This window comes from Micrasema longulum, unplaced genomic scaffold (genome assembly GCF_059751315.1).
Source record: "Micrasema longulum isolate JH-2025_06_02 unplaced genomic scaffold, ASM5975131v1 h1tg000683l, whole genome shotgun sequence".
Taxonomy (NCBI): Eukaryota; Metazoa; Arthropoda; class Insecta; order Trichoptera; family Brachycentridae; genus Micrasema; species Micrasema longulum.
Genome location: NW_028277879.1, coordinates 80,670 through 107,338, shown reverse-complemented (window position 1 = coordinate 107,338; position 26,669 = coordinate 80,670). Strand labels below are relative to the sequence as shown.

The following is a 26,669-nucleotide window of genomic DNA, read 5'->3' as shown; positions in this document are numbered from 1 at the left end:
TTTCGGCAACGACGCGTTGCCCTCTTCAGTATTATTTCTATGTTATTAAAAATGATCCACAAGGTTAGCGCTATAGACATTAGAAAAAAAAAATGCTTTGATTTTTAGTTATTCGGCGACCGGTTTCGATGTTATCACCTCATTATTAGAACTTATATTAATTTAGAATCACTCGCGTTATTATTTTTATTTTGATATATTGTTAGAAAAAAACAGAAGAATGAAAGAACGAGAAAGGGAGAAAGAGAGGAAGAAAATAATATGAATCATAACATCATTCGTAGTATTTTTTCTTTTCTTTTGAATTTACATTTAATTTCTATTTATTTTATGTTCGAGAATCTTTTTTAACTTACTGTGATGCTACTTGCGAAAACCTGTAATTGGCTTATTTGTTATTTGTTTTGTTATATATATATATAAGATAATTATAGCTGTTGGTTATCCAAATAAATAAAATAAAATAAATAACGGGAATACTTTTAGAAGAGGACTCGAAGTTAAATTTAATTTATTATTTACCATCGGAAGTTTTTAATTAATAGCTTGACTTAATTTGAAATTTATAAAAGTCCTAATGATGAGGTAAATACCTCAAAAAAGATCGACGTGTTTTTAAAAATTAATGTGGTTTATACAAATTTATAAACAAATAATGTACAATGTGTAATACTCATAAATATATTATATTTAAAATGTGCAGGTGAATATATAAATTATTTCCATGTTTCCTCGTGTATTTTATTCATTTATATCTGCACACTGCCGTGTCGTATAATATATAAAAAAATTCAGGCAGAAACGCGGCATTTTTACGAGATTTATGGTATTTCGCATACTTTCCCTTATTCAGATATATATACATAGTATGGATATGTAGAACAGACATAGATGCGCAAATATTTATCTTCCGTGTGTTTGGTAACGAAAATCGATAGTTTATTCCCACATAGAGATAGAGAACCGGCTCCTGGTGTCATCATCGGACGATCTACCGCGGAGTGCAGCCGCACCGGGTCTCCGGTGTACGGAGATGCACCGCGGGGGCGCGGCGCAGAAAGGCCGGGCGGCGCGGGCCGCCGGGCGGCGCGCGCGGGGGCCCTTGCCAGGCGGGGGCTCGGAAGACGGGCCCGGAGCGAAGACGAAGAGGAGGGGCCGAAAGTGGGTTACGGTCCGGCCCGCGCCTATATACACCGCGGCGGACTGTCGACAACAGTTCACTCTTCCTCTGTACCCGCTACCGCTCACTCTACACGAGGTACGTCAACCAACACCCGCACTACTTTATACCTGTACCTGGTGGTGGCTCCCAGATTCCTCGCCAGCTTTGTTCTCGCACCCGCTCTGTATTCAGTTCTCCCGTGCCTGGAGTCATATTTAGTCCGACTGGTTAGATAAGTGGAAAGTGTCGTGAAGTGCCTAGCTATCCCTTCGGGAAATCTCTTCGGGATGTTATCAGTTATCAGGCTACATACTTGTATATATAATACGCCTCGGCGGTGATTTGTCGTAATAGATTTTATATTAATATCGTTTTATATTCAATTTACTATATGACATACCAATATTGGTTTTAAAAACAGAAAAAAATAAATATTTTACAAGCTTCAAGATTATTTCACCTAACTCTGATAAAAGAGTAAACTATTTCCACCGTATGGGAATACATTCCGTATAATTATTTTTAAAACATTTTCCTGATTATTGTTGCACAACGCTGATATAACTAACATTATACAATATTTCTGCATAAATAAATTATTCTTTACTATTGTTACAATTAATACCTATATTGAAGGGGTTCTTTTTTATTTATTTTTTTGTTTATTAAACATGTTTAAAAAATTACAATTTTTGTACAAAAAAAATACATAAACGTGAAAGTACAAATGCAGAAAACAAAACGCATACCACATCAAAAAAGAGGAAACGTTATGTGCTCGATGTGAAATTAATAGCTTAAGAGCTTTTATTTATTAAATAAATGAATGTATATAAAACATTTATTTACCAATGGTAAACATATAATATAGTTTTGTTTGTATGTTGGCTGATAGATAAAAATATTATTTTTTTCCAAAAATTTAGTTAAGCAATCATAAAATTGCGTTTCATACGTCATATAATATCAAGTTAGTTATGTTTACCATACAAAAATTGTAACATATGTTAAAAAAAACAGTCTTGTGAATATCCTCGTATTTAGCTGTTTTGATTATTCAATCTGTTAAAGACAATTTTATTAATTTTACGGAAGATTGCAAAATCTTTAATTCTTGCTTTAGTAGTCAAAAATCGCATTTCTACTCTAAACATACATACATATATGCGATAAAGATTAAGCATATTTGTATTAAAAAAAAAAAAAATTGTTGACAAAAGAAACGAATTTTAAGTATATAGTTACTAGGTACTCACAGATACGTTTACATAATACACTTACGCTCTAAGTTCAATGTAAAAAAAGCGTTATGAATTTTTTGTAAATAATTTTTTTTAATGCACTGCATTCACGTAGAATTGTAGAATGAGGAAATACTAGTGAATACATACATATGTTGTATTATTTCGTAGATTCTACTATAATATTAAAGGTATTTCTTTCAATTCCATGTATTTTATAAGTATATTTTTATCGGGTTATAATTTTGACTAACTCGTATCTACTGAGGTATTTCCTTGTAAGTATTTGGCGTTACTTTATTTCAAATACTATTTAATTTTTTCGTTTTACTATTTACATTATTCGCATTTTCGCAAATACACACAACAGTATTGTTTTTGAAATGACCTTGTGTAATAGAATGTGTATTCACTTTAATTTTAAATTTTGTTCACCATAATAATTATCTCCTGAATGAAAAGAGCCACCCGAAATTTAATGCTGCATTAATAAATGTAAAATTTCTAATACAATTATAATTTAACGGTTTTCTTAATATTAAAGCAAAACCGTTCCGTAATTTTCAAAATTGAAGTAAACTAATGCATAGGATTTAAATCACATAACCATTTTACCGTGTCTATTATATAATCTAAGTTTGGTTAAGATCTATTTTTTCTCGTATTTACAATGTATAATATTTGCTTTCTTATGGTTTACCCAAAGATATAAATTTTTTACGAGTTGTAAATAACTTACTCTTAGAAAATAGGAATCAAGGGTGGTAAGGGGGGTTCGAACCTCAGATCTATAATCCGTGAGTCGGCGGTACTAGCCACAGGGTCACTATCCAGTTAAGTGTATGTTTATAATAATACGATTCTTCTTATTTCGTCAGATTTTAAATTCCTTTTTTTAACTTCTTTATAAAAACGAGGTATTATTACTTACGAAGTATACCGGTTTATTTATGAATTTAGTTTGCTCTACATTCCAATATAGTTTATTAAACTCTTTTTTAACGCATTAATTTATTACTTCGGTAACTGTTGCCGTCAGTTTTTTCTGAACTCTGAAAGCAACACGTGACTTCAAATGTTGTTCGATTGTAAAAATTAAACACCGATACAAATCTTCTGATATAATTTATTTATTTATTTGTTAGAAAAATGAATTTCTTAACTTCCGTGGGGCGGAGATTCTTTGTAACAATAGGATCTCAATCATAACATGACAAAATCGCACGTTGATTATGAATGTCTTAAATTGCTCAAATTATTTCACAAAATTAAGTCAAAGATCATCACCGTTTAAATGTGGGAATAAATTTTTCTATATTTAGTAATAATAAACATTACTAAACAGTCTCTCCAAAAATAAACTTTTAAATGTATAATTGAAAGTAAATTATGCTGTCTTAGCCCAATAATCCAAATATTGGTATTACCTAATAATGTTCAAATTAATTATTTTCTCAACAAAAAAAAATGGATGCAACTCGAATAATCTTGTGTGGCTACGATGTCACATGAGTCTACATAAAATACAAGACTTAATATTATATCTCTATTATAAAAATAAAAAAAACATTTTATGTGATCAATTTATTTATTTTAATAATTTTTCACGCCCATAAGGCTTTTACATCATAAGAGTTATATATAACACTGGTATATAAACTACATTAAATTTAGAAAACGCAGTATAAAGAAATAAAATAAAGAACAGTATTTAGAAACACAGTTATTATGGAAAAATATTTTTTTAAATTAAGTATGCTGTCAAAGACATGAAATTGTGTACAAAATATAAAAAAATAAACGTAAGATATACAAATAAAATTTAAACATATGTAACTTAAAGACAAACAGTGTAAAAGTTTAAAGGTACATAATATTATAATACAATACTACTACTACCATCACGCCATTCCCCCGTAAGGGTAGACAGAGAGAATGGACCGCCACACACGTATATCCTGGCATATATTCTTAGCTTCTTCCACGTTCATACATCTTGTCATACTTGCCCTTCGGTTCTGTCTGCTTTTGACATGACCAGACTTAAGATTTTGGTTTATCTGATCATGCCACGTCTTCCTTGGTCGTCCTTGTCTCACGTTACCGTTCATTTTCGCCATATATACTTGTTTTACCATTCTTTCGTCGTCCATTCGTTCTACATGACCAAACCATCTCAGAGACCCTTTCTTAATCTTATCAGTTATACTTGACTCTAATTTACACTCTCGCCAGATTTCATCACTCGTAACCCTGTCATACATAGATTTCTCACACATTCGTCGAAGAGATCGCATTTCAACCGCGTTCACTCGGCTTTCATCCTTCCTTTGTCAGTTCCATGAATATAACGTAAATATTAATTTCTATTTGATATGGAACATACACATTGTTTTTTTTATTATTTACAAGGCTCACGTTAATGACACCGATGGTTTTTGTAATGTCTTCAAATTATACAATATTGAAATTAGTTTATTTACCTATTTGAAAATTTAGTAATCATAATCTAGATCAAATAATTTAATTACGTCAGTCCTTTTTCAAACCCAAAAGTCCGATTATATCAGAATATGTTCTTCAGAGATATCTCACTGTTGCTTTGGGATGGCAATACGCTGCTTAACAATGTAGTGCCCTATTAACCACCGGGTACGGATAAAGGTTCTATAATGATCGGATCCACATAATTATTAAGTACAACGAAAATCGTTAAAACTGTAAATTTAAATAATTAATAATATTCCTTTCTTTCAAATGTTCTCCATCCCTGTTGTAATTTGTTCATCATAATCATCGTTCCCTATCCGCACCTAATGGTGCATAGGGCACTGCATTGGGACTCCAATCGCAGCGTATCTTGAAGGTAAGAAGATCAGTCTTACGCTTCAGGCTCCAGTCCAGGGACTATGAAATATTCTAGTGTGAAAACACCCATTTAAATAAATATTTCACATCAACCATGCCGGGAATCGAACCCGAGACCTCTTGCATGGCAGGCTAACGCGCTGACCATCACACCACGAGGCCGACAACCAATATAATGGAAGGTTTTATTTATCTAATAATTTTGGATATATATACCAAATCTGGAGTCCCTATTTTAAAAAAGATAGTTGTGATTTGTTAATGATATTAAGGCATTCTTCAGATGATTTGGTTTGTCTCTTAGAAACGGCATAGAATGTCATAACATGATTTTTTAGTATGAGCTTTTTAATCATTTTTGTTTTTATTCGTTTAGGTATTTACTTTGTCAGAAAAAAAATATTAAGCGTACTTTTTTGTTTTTATTTTTTTCGCCATAATTCTTAAATCAGCGACTATAGACGCAACGTGCAAGACTAGTATGTATCAATTCATAAGTAGAATGTACATTTTTTTGTAATGTATTACGCAGCCCAGTAGTCTTATTTCTAATGATTAGCAGAATTTAATCTAGAATCCAAATCACCGGTTAGTTAATAATAGGCTTAAGCGGGGCATATTGTCAGAAAAAATGTAACGGGGCGACAATATTATATCGAGGTTTGTATTCCCTCTAGCGGATACAACACACTGAGCTCCTTTTACTAGCCATGTCACCTTTTTCTCATGATTATTAATACCTAGTACATTGCTTTTGTATGTGCGCATTCATTCTGAGAAAATCTCAAACATCTAAGAACAATAAACAGGATTTTAAAAATACTTTCAGCGGTTTGACGGTAGCAATATGTATCATCAATCTACTTATGTTTTTCTGGGTTACTATACCATGTGTGTTAAGCTGTTTGTATCAGTCCAGATGATGGACGCTGCAATGTTGATCGTAATGTTGGCATTAAGGTCGAACAACCCATGACGTAGTAGCTCTAAAATATCTTTAGTATTCAAAAGACCGTAAAAATCTAGAAACTTTATCTACATATTATATTTAACGGTATTAGGAAAAACTGTTTTCTGTGTTTTGTATTTGAAGGAAACAGGCGCTAATTATGAACGGACATAAAATTTAAAAGTAGTGTTTTAAAATTGAAACGATAACAGTACTAATACAAAGAATTATACCGAAATTCCCATAAAAATCTTAATTTCTGTAGGTACCTACATAAATTATTTGAATTATTGTATTTTTTAAACATTTTTACTTTAACAAATTACAACAGGGATGGATAATATTTTAGCGAAAGAACGTGGAAGCCAAGGCATTTACAGGTCTTATGACCTGCCATTGTCTGGTTTAAGTGGCCACTTTACACATTGTGTAACATTCACCATTTTGTTTGAACATCCATATTTCTTCAATTCTTCCATCTGTTGATTGTTGGGATGTTAAAGGGCTAAAACCTTTATTGCTGTGAAGTGATTTATCGGATCGAATTATTTCACATACTAGGCAACGCCTGAAAACAACTTTTTTTCACTCAAAATTTTAACATGAGTATTTCTGAGATTATTATAAAAAAATTAGTGATGTTTATCAAAAATTAATTTATTTAAAAAAAAAAATAAGAGTATTGGAATGTATGCTGTGTACTATCAATATTTCAGTAAAAATATATTTAAAAAAAATTATAAACAACACCTGTGTGAACACGATCATCTTTCTTTAAAGAGAGATATCATGAATAATTGATAGTAATTGTCGAATATGATATGCGTTTCTATGTGGTATTGTTAAATTATAAAAAAATATGAATGAATCAAACGTAAATCTTTAAAATCTTAGAAAAATGTATAATTCTCATATCTGCACGTAGCGTATCTCGCTCTGTGCTTACAACTGTAAAAATAACAATTCCTGATTTGGATTATGTTTATGATATGAAGCCTCCGAGTATTATAAACGTAATCGGATTGTATCGCGCTTTACTTGGTATAAGAACCTGTGGGATCAAAAGTCAAACTCGCTATGAAAATTCTCACGAAAAGGTTGACGTCATTTTACACCAACTTTCTTTCCGCTAAAATAACCGTAAGTATAATTTTCACGTAATTACGTAGGTACCGATGTAGTATCTGTTTCTTAGAGACTAACTGAAATTAAAAAATGCAGATGCTTTTCTGTAGGCAATGTGCTACGTTTTGACGTGAGTGATTCTCCGAAGTATCGAAGATTATAATTATTTTGTCAGTGCATTTTTGCTTTCTCTCTTATATCATGACAAGTTTCCTCTTGGAGATGAAAGAAATTGCCGCGGCCGCAGCCGTCTCGGCAGAGCTTGGTTTCGTAGCCCGAGGGAGAGCGGGAGAGGTCGTGCAGAGTGTGGTGTGCGGGGGAGAGTGATGGTTTATGTTATTCATCTGGTGCTCGGTTCCTACCGACTGCCCGGTCCCCTGCCGTATCTCCAACGAACGAACAAAATCGATAAATTTGACGTTATCAATGTCAATTTCATTCCGCGAACTTTCTAAAAAAACATAAATTTACAACTCAAATTCAGACGTGAAAAATTCATCAGCGAAAATTCAACGAAAATTCAACGACGTGTTGATGATTTTCTACGCAATTGTTTGGGAAAAAAATCTTTTTGTATCGCGAATCATTATAATGTATAGAAATTCATACGGGCGATTTCTTTATTACTATTTCAACAAACATCTACCTAAATAATATAATTTACTTTCCTTTTGTTCATATCTGAATGCAAAATATCTCCGCGATGAATGATTTCAATAAATCAGCTACGCTTTTACGTACAAAAATTTATGTCAATTTCGTTTTGACATTTTCAAAGTTGTAGCGGATTTTATTTTTATCTTGCGAAAATTTTGATAAATCTTTTAGTCGACTGTTTTTTCATCGCTTAGTGTCTAATTTAAATAGTTGATTGTGGTGACACTCCTCTTGTGATATCACCACACCTAGCTGAATATACATAATAATACTGCATGTAGGGAATAGGAACACGGTCACCCATACATAGGACATGGGTGGACACCGGTACACTTGTGCATGGTACCCGTAGGTATCCGTAAACAGATAATGTTATCATGTAGTATTCGACACGTTGTTCATAGGTATTCAACAGAACATTTCCATTCAGATTTTACACAATGATCATGGAGACTAAAGCAATAAATACCGTTTGAATACAGAATACATGAACATGCGCGTATATCTATTTAGATTTCCCCGAGTGTCAATGTCACCAGATTCATAAAATCTAACACCGATCGGACAGTTTTGCAGATGTCCAGTATAAAGAGCATAATTATATTAATGTATAATTTTAATTGCTCATTAAAATATTCGTAACATCTGGGTCTCCATTTACTTTCTTTGATATTTAAAGTACCCATATGTGTAACAAATTAAATGTTGTATCACGGAGAACACGAACCTATCACTAAAAATAATTGGTAATTATTTTTTTCCGCTCCATTACGTATTTATATCTACACGGCGTTTTTCTATATATGTACTCCTTTAGTTAAACAAAAATCTAAAAAATTCGTCACATCATCATTACCCATATCCAGCGATGCAAAAGCACTGCGTTGGTACAACTCACGCAGCGTGTCCCGATCATATTTTACTTAAAGATACGGTAATCAGTTTTACGCTTCTGGTGCCATCCCACGGATACTGAAATATTACAATTTATTTTTTATATAAAATTTATTTAAGAGTCCTCCTTACTAGGGAAATCTATTCTAAGGAGGAATGTACAGTGTATAGACTTCAGATTTCAAAATTTAATTTACGTATTTCACATGTCACTCAAATTTTGTTTCTTCTATGGAAATTTGCTTGAGAATAAATTTTCGAATCAATAATAAGTTTTATGTTGTCCTTACCGGGAATCCGACCTCAAGTGTGATAGGCGGACATAATCCTGGACAAGTGTTTTTGAGTCGATGGCAACTCTCAAGTGGAAATCCTAAAAAGGGAAATCGAGTGGAGATAACAAATAACCCGAGCGATCGAAAATGTTGATACAGTAGTAAATATTACAAACAAACATTGAAATGTTCCACATTATTATTTTCCTACATTATTTTCCTCAAGAACATTTTTTCTCAATTTCATTGACACTACAAAAATAGTCTTCGCAGTAAATAAAGTAAAAATTCCTAGGTATGTGCGCTCTTTTTTAGATAATGATTTTCAGTAAAAATACATTTTTATCATTTTTTTACATCGCAACATTCCAATAGACCACAGTTTCAAATTTCAACCCAAAATACCCAGGATTGAGAAAAATGCATTTTATTATTGCGAACTAATCAGTAATTGAACCCAAGTGTTTGCATAAAATATCCATTCAATTAAACCCTTGATTTAAGCCAAACTCAAAAGCACAAAGCCAAAGTAAAAATATGTATTGCGCAATTATCATTTCAATCAAGTTTTTATATATACATATTCTTTTTCTATAGATTTCAATGATCCTATTATTTTGTTTTGTTTTCAATACTGTTATATTTTACAATAGTAAAAATAAATCATTTTGTTTATTTCAATTAGACTATTATTTTGTATATTTGATAATGTATGAATCTAAATTTGTGTAATTTATATTTTAATATTTATATCTATTATCTTTTTTACATTGTATTCTTTGGAATTTTATTATTTATTACTAATACTTTGTTTTTCTGGATTGTTATTCTATTGCTTCACATGTCATTATAATTCAATATAATTAATTTTACTATGTAATTTTTATTGTAATTATTATGGCTTGACACGGGTACAGCCTAAAAAGCCTTAGTAAGTTCATTTATATTAAAACGAGTGTAATTTTGAATGAATAAATAAATAAATTTCAATAGTATAGTAAAAAGTTGCATTTTTCGATAGTAATTCCGCAGGGGCAAGGCCAATGTCGTGCACCTGTGAAGCCTTAAATGTTTGGTTCCGCCAACGCCATGTGTCAGCCACAGGCAGTGGTCGTTGGCCGCTGTATGATGGCACCAGCCACCACCTTCACCTTCGAGGAGTGGCAACCTTTGGCAATGAATCACTGTCCATTATAGTTCGGCAAGGACTTGCCGTGAAAAATTCAGCGACCCTCTGTACTATATTTTAAGTTTATTAAATTTATCCGCGTTCAGGACTCCCATGTTCGAAAACGTTCTGAAAACTTTAAAAAAATATTTTTTTAATTTACATATGAAACAAATCATGTAAATTCTATAGATATATCTTATAAATGTTTTTCTATTAGTACGTATGCTTTGCGTTTATATTTTAAGCAATGACATTATTTAAATAATTTAATAAAGTAGATAACGTTGATAACTAAAACAAGGATCTATTTACATACAACATACATAATTGATTCATGTATCTACATGAACTGCATCCCTAGAAGTACACCATCGTAAATCTAAATTGGGTTGTTTTGAGTCATGAATGCACTTTAACACTAACGTATCTCTACGATTTTGTTGAGTGAGATCATAAGTTTTCTTTGAGATTAATTAAGCAAAATATATAGAAGAATACTGCAGTAATTATGACGTTACCGCGTTCTTATATTTTAGATTAATTTTAAAGCATTGATAAATAATAATAAATACATTAAAAGTAAATAAAAATTTGTTTCGCTCTCCAGCAAAATAACGAATTTAAACATACTACACTGTATAATCTGGAGGTGAGAAATAAAGGTAAAAATATCTCGTCTCGGTTAAAGAGGTAAACTTTTAATGTAATATTATGATGATGTAATAACTTATATTTCCATATAAGTTATTAATTTAAAAAAATACTTGGTACACTTCCACTTATTTATTTTGACCAATTAGCGCTTTCACCCTCTAATGGGCATCTTCAGTATAATTTAAATGAAAGTAATATTATGAGGTTAGATGCGCTACTCCCTACATATGTATATAATATTATGTAGGTACATGTTTGCATGGCCTGATGGCTGATGGCGCAGTGGTCAGCGCATTTGCCTACCATTCGAGGGGTCTCGGATTCGATTCCCGACAAGGTTGACATGAAATATTTATTTAAAAAGGTGTTTTTACACTGGAATATTTCATAGTCCCTGGACTGGCACCTGAAGCGTGAGACTGATCATCTTACCTTCATGTAACAAAAACGATCAAGATATTTCATTTCACTTCAATTTTCTTTTTGTTGCACAACAAAAGGCCAGGAGGCCCAATTACACTTGTGAATTACATCACAGAACACCCAGGCTTGAGATAAATCAGATTGAATTTTTTTGTGTTCTCACCGGGAATCGAACCCGGAACTTTCCGTGTGTGAGTCAAGCGTCTTGACCACTAAACCACGAAGGTCGCCGTTGTTGAAGATATGTCGCGATCGGTGTACCAAAGCAGTGTCCTATGCACCATTAGGTGCGGAAAGGGAATGGTGATATGTTTGCAAGCATTTAACAAATTTGTAAAAAATTGGCTACTGGATTTAGGTCGAGAAAAATCGGAAAATTTACTAAAAATAAATTCCTAATAAATTAATATTGTATAACTGTATAGTATATTAACAAGTAGGTAGTCATTTTATTGTTAATTTTGCATAAAAATGTCTGCCGTAAAACAGGTTGTACCTAGTTAGGCAGACTAGACATGATCCAGAGAAATCTATTACCTAAGTGTTTATGTAGTAGATAAAGTTATTGTTATTTTTGTTAATAAACTTTGATTATTATTATTATTATTATTTATATTTGTGAACGTATGTACTTTTATACATTTGTATTACAGTACGTAAGTGTGTAGGTACTGCCTCGCATTCATTTGAGAATTTTAATGAGACATTTGATTACACCTTCGAACTTTCACTGAATCATCGCTCAAGATAATACTCGTAAATAAAAAGTCCGCAAAAAGTCGGGTTCAACGGTCCCGCTCCATCGCGAGAAAGTGTGACCTAGTATGTAGTACGAATGCTGATACCGAATGTACGTGTCGTCGTGCGTCGGGCCGTCACTTCAGGTGTGCGCTGCGCGGCGTGCGGCGTGCGGCGTGCGGCGGGGCGGCGCAGGTGTTCCGCGCACTCCTTGCTCCCCGCTTCCTTCCGGTGCGCGGCGGCGGCGGCGCTTCAGGACTATCCGGCTGAGAAAGTTGTGCCGCCGGAAAAGCGAATACGCAACACGGACCACATGCGACAAGCGCTAACTGAACCGAGATTGTCAGAAAACTCGCTAATGGCATCGAATTCTTTGTTCCCCGTGTCGCATTGGGAAAGTCTATATTTGCTTTGTCACGCGCTTTAACCGGATACAAAGCCTCTTAATATCATATTCAAACCCGCTATTTACACGTGTATATGATATATCGATACAGCTATAGCGACGCTTCGATAGTTTTCAGGCGCGCAGTCACCGCGGTTCACTAATTATCAAAATAAAATACATGAATAAACATGATGTACGACAAACAGACTCTTATGTTATAATTTATCTACAGTATGCATAATAATGCTGTCCGTCGTGTGTAATATTTTATAGTGTAAACGAAGAAAGTGACCAATGGACGGCTTTCAAAAGTAAAATAAATATTATGGTAATGACAGAAATACCGAACTGTCACTCGGATAAGGCGGGTCCGGCCGCGCTAGGAACGGGAGGGGACATCCACTTCGGAGCGCTTTCCAAATATTCTCTCTGACCACTGCGCTTTCCAAATATTGATTTTATAAATATTGTTATTCCACTCACGAGACCGCGCAATAAGCGTCCGATAGCCACACGAGGATCTTGCCTTATCACCAACAGGGTTAGCTTAATATGTCACGTCTTGTAGATTATTTTTATTTTATTTTTTTTGTATTTATTTTTATTTAAAAAGGTAAACACGAACCGAAAATATAAAAGGAAAAATAATGAAACCCACTAAACAAACAGGTACCTAAACAGCACGTTTCTTATTTTTCATTTACAAAGAAAAACATTAGAGAAATGATATAAATTTAAAAATTAATATAAACATTATTAAAAACTAAAAGCATTTTTTTTTTACACAAAATTTATTTACAAAAATTTAAATAGATGACTCTTAACATAAAATAATAATCAATATAAAGCCTTGTTACATATTAGCCATTTATTCATTTTTTTCTTAAAAGTTTTCTCAACATTTTTTTTAAGATCTGCTTACTAATCTTATTGGAAATTTAAAAATCTTAAGTTCGATACCCGCCGGTTGTAAGGAGAAAATACAAGAATTTTTTTTTCCCCAATTGGTCTGGGTCTCGTGGTACATCCGCATCCTCGCTTTACCACAACTTACTTTTAACAAGCCTCTAAAATTAAGGCTTAGCGGGTTATTCCGCGTTTAAAAGAACGTCATTTTCATCATTCCCTTTCTGCTCCTAATGGTGGATAGGGCACTGTGTTGATACACCAACTGCGGCGTATCTTGATCATTTTTTGTTACATGAAGATAAGGTGATCAGTCTTACGCTTCAGGTACCAGTCCAGGGACTGTGAAATATGCTGGTGTGAAAACACCTTTTTAAATAAATATTTCATATCAACCATGCCGGAAATCGAACCCGAGACCGCTTGCTGACCATTACACCACGAGGCCGACAAAAAAAAATACATCAATGTAGGTGAAGAATACAGTTCTGTGTGTGAAATAGAATCAAATTAGATAGATATTTTTAATACAACACCTTTGATTTTTAAAAGGCAGTGTATCAATTTATTATCTCTAAATTTAAATACTTAAATAATACTGCGTTGTTATATATTGTATATGTATACCTTTTATTAACTTATGTCGGTGTTCAATTATTATTTTTCTACGTTCTTCTAATTTAAAGATTCTTTTAATATAACCGATTGGAAAAAATGAACTTCTGTTCTCTCTACTGAAATATATGTATGTTTGTACTATGCGTTAGTTAAGTTTTTATATTTTTTAATTTTTTTATTCTTATTACTTCATTAAATTTTTTTGCTACTTTTGCGTAAAATATATTTTATTTTTATTTTATTTTATTTTATTTATTTCGATATTATATATGTCTGTTCTTTATATATAAATATATGTAGAACATGTAAAAGCCTACAAGGCGTTTAAATAAATAAAATCCTAAACTAGTGTTTTCGAATTAATGGATGATCTCAGGTAAAATTTAAGTTTACGCGTTCGTCTTCTATTCTTGAGGTCCTGGGCTCGATTACTGGCGGGGTGGACGTGAAATATTGATTTTTAAGATCGTTTGAACTGCAGTATTTCATTGTTCTTGGACTACCCGAAGCACAAGAGTGTTCACCTTCATGTGAAGATGATCGAAGTCCGCTGTTTTGATTGACCAATTCACCCTTGTTTCGCCCTTTGCATCACTGGGCGCGGAAAAGGGAATAATGATATGTAATTATGTGTATTTTACGGTGCATACAGCACCTCAACAGACCGGCGAATAGAACGTACAGATGATGGTATCACTCGCCACTCGCCGCCAGCGCCTGACCCCCTTCTTTATGACTTCCCACACACGGGAGACTAGAATGCCACATTATTGTTTTAAATAATGAGTTCATTAGACATAACATAATATTTAAACATAATAATATACCATTACGCCCAAATTCGATAGTAGTATTCAGAAGTTGATTTCGATTTTCGCACGCTCCAGATGTCTGAAGATGTGCTTTTTTCAATCCGTTCGCGTTTTTCTAAAACTACCGAGATGAGGCCGTTGTTTTTTGTTAGTGATTTACCGGTCGGTAAAAAAAACGAATAAAAGAAATTATGAAACGTGATCTGCTAAATTCAGTGCGGCCAAAAGCGATAAAATGATTCAGTTATTTCTTCGTGAGATTTCAATTAAATAGAAATACAACGACGTTTTTGACTATGTCCAAATGTTTGCAGACAGGCTGGATTCCTTCCAAATGTTTGCAGACAGGCTGGATTCCTTCCATAAGGAGTTAAGATCAGTCAGAGTTGAGGAAATGTGGATGTTTAAACACAGACAGAATGGTGAATATCACACTGCGTGTAAAATGGTCCCTTTCCCCTTCTCTATGATTACCGAATGGAGCTTCTCGCTACTATCCGTGGCCCTGTTATAGGTCCTGTCGGATATACAGATCTGGTGGCTTTCCAAATTTCAAGGCTTTTAAAAAAAATTGTAATCATTTCGGCGAATTGATCATGTCCAAACAATTTAACCCTAGTCAATGAAGAATTCACTTCCCTCTCTTTTCAATCCAATGAAGTACATATTATGTACTTCTGGATTACTTTCTTTCAGCACAAAGATGCTAAGGCTACCAGATTTTAGAGAGCTCCTTTGGGCAGCTTTTCTCGTTTGACAACGAGCAAATTTCCGGTAAATGTGGGCATCGCCAAGGAGATGCGGTATGCGGTGGGCAAGCTGTGTGTAAAATGGCCACTTAAACTTTAAATGTTTCTGCTTTTTTAATTCACAAAAAACAAACAGATGGAAGAATTTAGGAAATGTGGATGTAGGTATAAACATAGGCATAATGGTAATCATAAGCCTTGTAAATGCTTAGACTTCCATACTGCTATCTAAACAAAAAATTCCCTCTCTGTTGCAACAAATTTAGATCTTGATAGAAATACGTATTTACATCAACGCCAATCATACATGTTTTCACTATCATCTTACCATCCGCACCCGGTGGTGCATAGGGCATAGTTTTAATACGTTTGCAATGTTTGTTGATAATTTGATACGTGAAGGCAAATGATCAATCTAACGTTTCAAATCCAGTCCAGGGACTATAAATATTACAATGAAAATAAGTACATAATATTCCATGTCGACCTTGCCGGAAATCGAACTCGGGACCTCAGACATTGTATGCGGAAGCCTTAACCGACTATAAAGCGGACTAATCTTTCCTCGATTTCCGTTTGTAGGGTTTTAACTGAGAGATGCCATCGAGTCAAAAGCGTTCGTCGATTCTGTTTCTATTTCACACGCAGTAATATTAGGTGTTAACATAAGTTTTGTCCGTTTTTTCCAAGTAAAGAAAACACAAAAAATTCACCAAATTAGGGAATAATTCATAGAATCTTCACCGTACGCTGTCAAAAATGCTCACTTTCGTGTACTTGACATTTCGTTTTGAAGACTAACACAATAAATATTTTCTAGAGCAGAAAATGTTCTTCATTTAGAAAACAACAAACGCAACTTAAGTTTACACCCATCGAACCATTAATGGTCGATAATAACACCCAATAAAATGTGTTTTATGTGTTTTAAATGGGTAATACACACCTGTATTTAATCAATTTTATTGCTCACTTTACTATATGATATTTTATTAGTCATCGATTAATAAACGTAAATGATAGATGAATAAACTAATCAATAAATATAAATCAACCACAACCATGTATTAGGAAGAAAAATATCAGAACCGTTATTTGGCCCAAATGTCTTTCGTAGTTGTTAGATTAGAAATAATATATATGTCATCACGTTAACGCCTTCTTACTGGTTTTAGTTGCGTCGAAAGTTACAGTTTCTTCGTAATCCGATTGTAACATTATATTTTTCGATGACTGAATATTTACAACATCGCTACAGGTATTTTCCGCATTCAGTGTTGGAGAACAGCGTTTATTAAATATACTTTTTAATGTTCTTGATAAGGTGATCAGTCTTACGTTTCAGGTGTCAGTCCAGAAACAATGATATACTGTAGTGTAGAACCACCTTAAAAAACCACGTTTCATTTTCATGCTGTCAGAAATCAAACAGGGTAGGCGAATGCACCAGTCAATACACTAAGAGGTGGACTTATCACGACTCAATTTCATTTTTCCAAATTTTAACCGCAGAGTCGAAAGCACTCGCCTTGAATTCTGGTTCTATTTCACACACATAGCTGTATTCTTCACGCGTCTGGAAACATGTTATATAATTTTAGTTACCTATATAATCTAGAGACTTTCTAGTGGGACACGTTTTTTTTTAACAGATTTGTTACACACAATATATTCGGACATATAACCATTGGGTGTATGAGCATTTAAGAATCATAAACATGAAATGTAAGGTAATTTCAGAGTTCTTTTTTTATATTTTAAGATCTTCATCGTTAAAAGTCTTTGAGAGATATTTGAATAATCTTGGTCTAACGGATTCAGTATTCGTTCTTCGAAGTAATTTGTAATTCGGAGAACAACCACATTTTAATTGTTGTAAAACAATGCTTTTATTGTCATGTTAATTATTTTATCAACAATATTTTGAGTTTGTCAAAACTTTGTGGACATGAACTGCCTCCTTGAGAGTTATCATTATTAATATATTACAACAGAGGAAGAACATTTTACAGAAGAAAATACAAAGGTCTAGAATATAAGGCAGAACATAGACAGAATGGTGATTGTTAGACACTGTATACAGTGGCTACTTTTTATTTTTAAATGAAAAAAAAGGAATTACTTGAGTTCTTATTATTTACTCAAATATTTAAATTTTCAGACCATTTCCTAAAAGTCATAAATAACTTGTGCTGGAAAAATGGAAATCGAGTTGTGGTAGAGTAGGATTTAAACCTCTGACTTTTGGCCCGCGAGTCCACAATACTACCACGGGACCACAACCCGGTTCGTCACTTAAACCAGCCAATGATATGGCAGTAGGTCATAAGCCCTGTAAATGCAAGACTTCGAAATTCCCTTCAATAAAATGCTCTTCATCTCTGTTGTGATATTTGAATTATTTTAGACCACTAAATTCGAAATGAAGAATCGATCAAGTTATATCAAATGGCATATTAATAATTTTGACTAAGCAGAAACCTCTTGGTTTTAATTTTTATTGACCGTGTAGCGTTTTTACCCGAGCAGACATCTTCTATACCATTCAATTTTTTTTCAGATGTGGATGTTCGGGAAATTAAATACAAAAAATGTTTTCTTACACGCGGTAAAAATTGAGCTGTTACGGCGATGTTTCTCGAAAATGTACGAAAACATACTAAAAATCTTTTGAATAAAAATAAACTACTTCGAGACGTCACAGGTTCTTGTTAATAATAAGTAATCAATTATAGCATTGTTATGTGTTGTGATAGATTTCCGGTTTCCAGGTAGCAATTTTTTTTCAACGTTTATTGAATTTTTATAGCTCCGGGGTTTTACTCTTAAATGCCAGCACAACTCACGTCACTATAAAATGTGTCCAATCAGCTAATGTACATATGCATAATGTTTTTAATAAATAAATAAAAATATCTTGATCATTTTATACACGAAGACAAGATGATCAGTCTCACGCCTCAGATCCATACCAGAAACTATAAAACTTTGCGGTTAAAATTCCCTTTACATATAAATATTCGAGAATCGAATCCTAGACCTCAGGCACGGTAGGCATAACATGCTCAAACCAGTACGCCACAACGCGGACTCATCTCCACTCGATTTTCCTTTTCAGGATTTTTATTTATGTGTAGCTATGAGTAGAGTCACGGTCATGAGTAGCCAAAGAGTCAAAAGCACTCGTCCAGAATTCTGTCGCCATTTCACCTAAAGTACTATATTCTTCATCCACCCGGATACGGGCTAGTAATTACGGAAAAACTCGCTGTTTTATACTAAAAATCTAGTTATTTCAATCTTAAACTTAATTTTTATATTTTAGTGTTAAAATGTGAACAGGATCACAGACTCAGGTTTGAACCAGTGACATTTTAGTATTTGTGGTTAACTCTCTCCAATCACTCAATTTTCTTTGTCTAATATTTCTCCATCGTCCCAAATACATAATATTGTGACGCTATGCTAGGTTAGGTTGTTCAGGTTAGATAAGGTTAGCAAAGACTTCTCTGGTATTTAAAGAAACTAGTTAAATAAAAAGTACAAATGATTTTTTAAAAATACCAAGGTGTTTTTCATAAAGTAGTATGCAGATTAAATAAAAAATGTTGAAGTGAACAATTAATTTATTAATAAAGCAATATTAGATAAAATAATTATACAAATATCTAAGTCATAAATTAGGAAGTGACGATAAAGAAATGGATTGAAAATAGGAGACGAGTTAGAAATTACGGGTTAAATTTAAATGGAGAGTTTTTCTTTCTCATTAATAACAGGAATTTCTTAAGTTTTAGGCGCAAATAACTTAATTTCAATTAAACTCAATGTATGTTCAAATTTATCTTTTTAGATAGAATACTTTTGTTTTTTTCCGAAAAATGTTTCTTAAATGCCTAGTATAATAAATAAAACTATTATAAATAACAGAGGTGGAGACATTTTGGTGAAAGAAGTATGGAAGTCTAGGCATTTACAAGGATTATGACTCGTCATTGACTGTTTTAAAAATAGTATCTATATTCAACCACACAATTTAAAATATACCTAAATGTTTTATGGAGACTTCTAAAAATATATTAAGTAATGTGATTGTTATTATTTGTTAACATAAAAAAAATGGAAAAATACAAATGTGTAAAATAGTATTCTTTTATTTATTTTAACAGAGAGGGAAAAAAAATTTGAGAAGGGAATATGGAAGTCTAGGCATTTACAGGGCTTATGACCTGTCATTAGCTGGTTAAAGTGGCCACTTTACACACTGTGTAACATTCACCATTCTGCCCATGTTTGAACATCCACATTTCCTCAACTCTTCCAGTTGACTTTTGTGAAGTAAAAGAGCTGAAATCTTTATCACGTGGGTGAGATTCATACGGCTGAACCAAATTACCTACTAGGCAACGCCTGAAAACAATTTTCCAATTTTTATACTTCTTCTTTTACCAGGTAGTAATTCAACAATGTTTGATTATGTCCAAATGCTTGCAGACTGGCTGGATTTCCTCCGTAGGGAGTTGTTCATATTTAAATTTATTTCAATAGAGAGGGAAAAAAAATTCAGAAGGGAATATGGAAGTCTAGGTATTTGGTCACTTAAACCAGCCAATGACAGGTCATAAGCCCTGTAAATGCCTAGACTTCCATATTCCCTTCTCAATTTTTTTTCCCCTGTCTGTTGAAATAAATTTAAATATGAACAACTCCCTAGGGAGGAAATCCAGCCAGTCTGCAAGCATTTGGACATAATCAAACATTGTAGTATTTTTTAAATTCACATTTCTTGTGAATGTAACCACTCCATTGGCCCATAGGCGCATTATACATATCTCACATATAATCTGTTATTTTGGTTTTGACAATATATTAATAGAAAAAAACACTTATTAATTAAATTAAAATACTTTCAATGTTTATAATTTATACTCTGATGTATAAGGCATATTCCTCAGCTTCCTTTCTAGTTTTTTTTTTACCAATCATAAATATTTTGATAAATTTCTTAAAAGCATTTTTATTTATTTTATGTATCGATGTCTCCATGATTAATCGATAATAAATTTTAGGGGCAATAAAATTGTAGTGACTACCCGTAATTTATTTTTGTCTTTGGCAAGTCTGTTACTAGTCGCATTAAGATCGACATCTTTTACATCAGTGAAACAATGTACCTACATACTCGTATGTTTAAGAAGCAAATACTCTTGCTATTGGATAGTATTTTGCCTTAATAATATCAAAGAATTGCTCACCGGTGTTTTGGTTTGTTACATTGACCCAATATAACGCCTAAAATACTTTGTTATTTTTAACGCTGTTTTGGTAAAATAAATAAATTTAAAATATAAAAATTTAAAATCCTATTAGTGATAAATTAATGAACTTGCGTAAAAACACGCGAATACTCCCTTTCTGTCAAGCTCCGTACGCCTGTTACAGATTTATTAAAAAAACGTTCCATAATCCTAGATAAAATGAGTTCGATGCAAATTGCGTTAATATTCTCAGTAATTTAATAAAATTTAGGAATATTACGGGACACTAGAGTCGCCTGTTAATCTATTTTAGTCCATTCAAATTTATATTAGAGTTTTTGACACACGTTGGCATAATTCTACAAATACATTCATTCAATTGTTAGTTCGGAGAAATACTTCGAGCTGGACGCACGTAGGTTTGAATTGTAAATTTAAAAAAATGTAAATGGCGGGATGTGAGACCGTGTTTAAACGTAAAATACATAAACCTAGCGTCGGCGGCTTGCTAGTTTGTGTCTTGGGCCTAAGCTTGTTAACTGGACTACGCAATATTGATCAGGTCATGGTAAATTTAATTTTAAAAAAAAAGTTTTTAGTATTGTTGATTCCCCTTCGTGCTGCTGCGGATATCCTAATTAATTATCTGAACACATCCTGCGACCTTGCCCCTTTCCCCCTCTCTATGATAACCGAATAGAGCTTCTCGCTAATATCCGCGGCCCTGTTATAGGTCCTGTCGGTTATACGGATCTGGTGGCTTCCAAAAAGAATTTCAAGGCTTTTAAAAAGTTTTGTAAAACATCTCGGCGAATTGATCCATGTCCGATCGATTTCATTCCAGTCAGTGATGAATCCACGTTCCTCTTTTTCTCAACCCAATGTAGTGCATGTTATGTTCTTCTGTTTTTTTTTTCTCTTTTCTCTCGGAAAAAAAATCATTTTTGTTTGTCTTGGAAATGGGGTGTTCGATCACTGATTTTGGTTTCTTACCTTTATGAGTCCAATCACCATTGTTGCAAAGTTCAAGAACAATGGCGCGTGATAAATACTTTTAACTACAGTGTGGATATCTGTTAAGGATATTTCATCTTTCCTGCATTCTGCTTCAAGATTATGGCGTTGTAAACTGAAAAATGGGAACTGAAATAACAGATGTTCGATACTCTGTGAAGAAATATCATCGTATGGACAATAGTCATCATTCCTTAATTTAAACCTATATGGATAACTTCTCATAGCTCCGTGTCCGGTAAAAATTTGGGTAGTTTCGAAAGTACTTTGGTGATAATGACGGAAGTTTGCTGCATTAGCCAGCGTTGGGAAACCATTTTAGTGATTTTACCTCTAGAAGAAGTTGGTAATGATCCTCCCAACGCTGCTGCGTGTTTTGTACTTCTGGATTACCTTTTTGCAACCAGATTACGGAGAGCTTCTTCGGGCAGCTTTTCTCGTTCGGCAACGTGCAATTTTTCCGTGTATGTGGGCGCGCGCCGCCAAGGAGACTTATATCCTCAGATGCGGTGTGCGGTATGTGGGGGAAAGCTGTTTTCGGTTACCGCTCCTAGCCGCTTGTCGGCCGACTACCATCTACCGGTAACTAAACGACATTCTGGCCAAGCTGTGACAAATTTAGACTAGATACGTTTGACGGTAAATTTGACGAGTCGGCGGTCAAAAACCGTCATGTGTTTGCGGCACCTTCCTCACCTCCTCTCCGTCTACTAGCGTCTAGCGTCTACTGTCCACTGTCTAGTGCGCACGGCGCGGCGTATAGTGTAAAGTGTACGGGCGTACTGTACAGTCGCACATCCGCATGCCGGCCCCAGTTCCCGCTCTACCGCCATACTAACATCATTCACAGGCCGCGGCCGGCCGGGATCTCATCTCACTTCCTCCGGTGCACGGCCACACATCCACACATCCACACACACACACGCACACTGACACACATCACATCACGTGCCTCGCGAACTCATTTTCTTGCAGACAATATTATGACGTGAAAATTATCTGTAACAAACGTATCAGTTCAAGAGCAAAATATCATGTTCTAAAGGACGTATTATTTTACGCGCTTGTGTCATTTAAACACTTGAATTCATATCATCATTCCGTGTCCGCTCCTTAGTTGGAGCATATGGTGCCCAAAAATAGCCTCCGTGCTCTTAATGGCTCCTCCCAAATCAGGTTCCCGTCCCGTAGTTCTGACATAAACTGCCGACGAACGGTAAACAGTGGACGTCCAGGACATCGAGAACCTGATTTTATTTTTTATTTAATTTTATACAGAAAACAGAAGACAACACAACAAATATATCAAAACAACAGTTGGCGAGAATATTTTTTAGGTATAAAATGTCATTTTAGTTATATTAATAAGAGTATAAATTTGTTACTAGGTAAGTCAAAACCGTCATAACAGGGTGTGTGTGTGAGAGAGAGATAGAGTGGGTGGGAGAGAGTAACATAAAAAAGAAATTATACAAGTGGAGATGACTGTAAAAGATGTTGCAGAGTCTAGTAGGATGTCGATGTCGAAAGTATATATTTGATTGTACAAGGTCAGGGCACAGGATGTCTTGTAAAGTAGGCAAGCGTGGTGAAGGCTCTCAGGAGGTATCCGCAGTATATGGCCCAGCCAACTCTATCGCCTCCGTTTGATGACAGTTGTCACCGGAATCTGTCGCGTCCATTCTCTGAGTACTTTATTCCTCACAAAGTCTCTTCACCGCACACCCAATATTCTTCTGAGACACCTATTCTCAAAACTTAGTGTTTTGCTGTTTTAGGCCTTAGTGAGGTGCCACGATTAACATCCGTAGAGGAGAATAGGTGTTGTGCAGGTGTTATAAAAATAAATAAATATACAATTGATAAAGTCACAAAAAATGAATGTCTACTCCAAATCTCGAATCTAGAGCCTCCCGATTACCGTAAAGGTAGCCCTTTAAACTGAGCTAAGCTGGACTCGATGGCTACTATCAAGTAAAAATCCTTACAAAGGAAACTGAGTGGAGAAAAGTCGGACTCATAGTGTAGTGGTTGGCGTGTTCGCCTAACACGCTTGAAATCCTGGCGTCGATTACTGTGAGGGTCAACATAAAATATTTATTTATTAGGTGATTTTACACTGCTATATTTTACTGTATCTGGATTGTCATCTGAGCGCAAGACTGATCACCTTACCTTCCTGTAACACATAATCGAGATACGCTTTAAGTACTTTCACAAAGCAGTGCCCTGTGCGCCATCAGGTGATGATCGAGGTTTCATGATGATGATGATACTAACACAACGCCCCTTGTTATCCCAATATATATCCCAAAATATATATATATTTATTTTTTTTGATGCTGAGAAAATGCTTAGAAATATGTGAAAAATAAATATTTTCTTACTAAATAGATTTTCATAAACCCATTAAAATGTGATATTGGTAAGTATGTTGTCCCTGACGGTTTCGATCCCAGGGGTGCTATTCTGAACCACTCTCGTGGCATGAAAAAACAGTTTTTCTCGTGTATTTTGTATGTAAATACACGAAATAATACGGCCGCGAGAGCGTTTGGAATACCAGCCCTGGTGAAACGAATGTAAAATATTTATTCGAACATTTTTCTCTCAATACGATACATGAGTATTTCGTTAACGTAATAATTCAATATTTTTCCAAAAATGACCAGGAAATTCACACAAAACTTATCAATAACATGTGAATTAATTTATGATTTAATTAATAATATATAAGTTTCTAATTGACGATCAGATTGATTTTGTTATCAAGTTGATTTCACTAAACCTTTGGATGAGGATGGTTCTTGATTCCGGATCTGAAGTCAAGTTCTAAATGCCTGACTACCGTAGAAATTTGTGGGCAATTCCCGAAGACACATTTTAAGTTTTGTTTCGAGGACTGTAAATTACTTTGCTACAAAATATTAAGTTACAATACATCGTACCAAAAATTACAAAGTCATAAGATACATCCATTCGCTTAGACGTATTGTAAGGAAACAACTATTATTTCACCGCAGTAGAGGATGAATAAAATAAATACTTAAGTTAATAATGCGTTGGGTAATCAGGAAGCTAGGTCTTCCGGGAGGATTTTCTCCAACAAATGAATTTATTGCGACACAATATTTATTATATGAGGTGTGTATTTGTTCTATTGTGTGTGCATACATTACTATTCTGTACAAACCTTAGCAGGTGTATGCATAATTCTCACTAAGTACTCAGGAAATGAAATTAACTATAGATATTTAATGGTTCACTAGTGCATTCTGAACAATTTCCCTTTAAATTGTGTAACGAAATATTTGTACGCAAAACGAATACGATAAATAATATTAACATACACTGAAAGCCATAGAATGTAAATAATTAACCCTACATTACGCAATTTTATCAAAAAGTGTTAATGATTAGACCGACGCCGTTTTGTTTTTATGATTTTGATTCTCAATAATCCAGATTTAAAAAAAAAATATACAAGATTTTGTAATGGATTCCCTTTTTCTTATTTTCGTTATAATGTTAACTAATCGTATCAAAGTGACTCAAGCATCAAACATGTATCATGTTTCTGGTCAAATATGAATGTTAAAATGTTATGCATTATAATCATAAAAAATCATAAATTATGAATAATTCTGAATATAAATACTCGTAGGTTTGTGCGAAGCATGTTTATCGCATTGCCTACATCATAGGAGCGACGACAAATAAATAATAATAATTTTAAGTCTACACGTCTTAACTACCTTGATTGATTTTTTATTTGACCAGTGCATCAGATTTCTACACATTGAAATTACTGTTTGATCAGTTGATTATTTAATGAATTTATTGTATGATAAACGATTAATAATATTTGGACAATCTAATTGCGCGCTTTCGACGGGAGAACAATGAGTTACAAATTTTAAAAGAGAACTTTCGTTTTAACGACCGAGTACGTGAAGTAAAAAAAAAGTACCTTAGCATAGCTTTTATCATAACAAATGTCTGCGTCGGCAATAAACCTTCTGCACGAATAACATTATGTTTAGATGGTTTGGTGCCCTTCACCGCTGTAATTAGGAATACTCGCGCCTCGCAGTTTCCATTCCAACACCGCCACCCGAGCAGGTAGAGTCGATTGATCAGAAGATTGCCATCGACTCGTCCGATACTCGGGTACTCGGCTACTCGGCTACTCGAGTAGTCAGGTAGGCGCTGATCGCCAGCTCGCGCCTCGTTACAGCGACAATAGTAGAGCCTTTCGCTTTCCTCCTCCGAGTAGTTAGTTCCTAGTACCTAGTACCTAGTATGTATGTAGTTAAGAGTTAGTAACCGGCGGGTAGTGGGTCGCCGTACAATAGGACGTTCACCCGCCACCGCCATATTGCCGTAATAGGAACGAGACGTGCTTTTGATCGAGGTTTATCTGCAAACCAATAGAACAATTTATCAGACTCTCGCGTGTGCATTATGATTATGCATTACGCTAACGTTAATGAACCAATTAAAATGCTTATTGAAATTATTAGATGATGTCGCGTTTACACTACTTACCGTCATTTATCATTTTGGTAACTATTTCATTTGATTTATTTTCATACGAATCTGTCGCTCGAGATTTTTTAGGTTTGGGTACGGTTAAGTCATAGGTACACGAAAGGTAGAAGTAGGTACGTTAAGCTTATTATTTCAAGAGCGGTTTTTTACTTATTTCATAATCATTATTATCGTTACATCAAAGTGCACTTTTATAAACCTGTATTCAAAATCTCG

At 34.1% G+C, this 26,669-nt stretch overlaps 1 protein-coding gene across 1 annotated transcript in view; it reads left to right on the top strand.

The window, feature by feature from the left end:
* Positions 1 to 959: 959 nt before the first annotated feature.
* LOC148279666 (uncharacterized) overlaps positions 960 to 26,669 on the top strand; it is a 36,449-nt gene continuing 10,739 nt past the window's right edge. Inside the window, exon 1 of the mRNA XM_088229591.1 lies at positions 960 to 1,258. Coding sequence (XP_088085717.1) covers positions 1,034 to 1,258 — 225 coding nt within the window. The 5' untranslated portion in view covers positions 960 to 1,033. The remainder of the gene's footprint in view (positions 1,259 to 26,669) is intronic.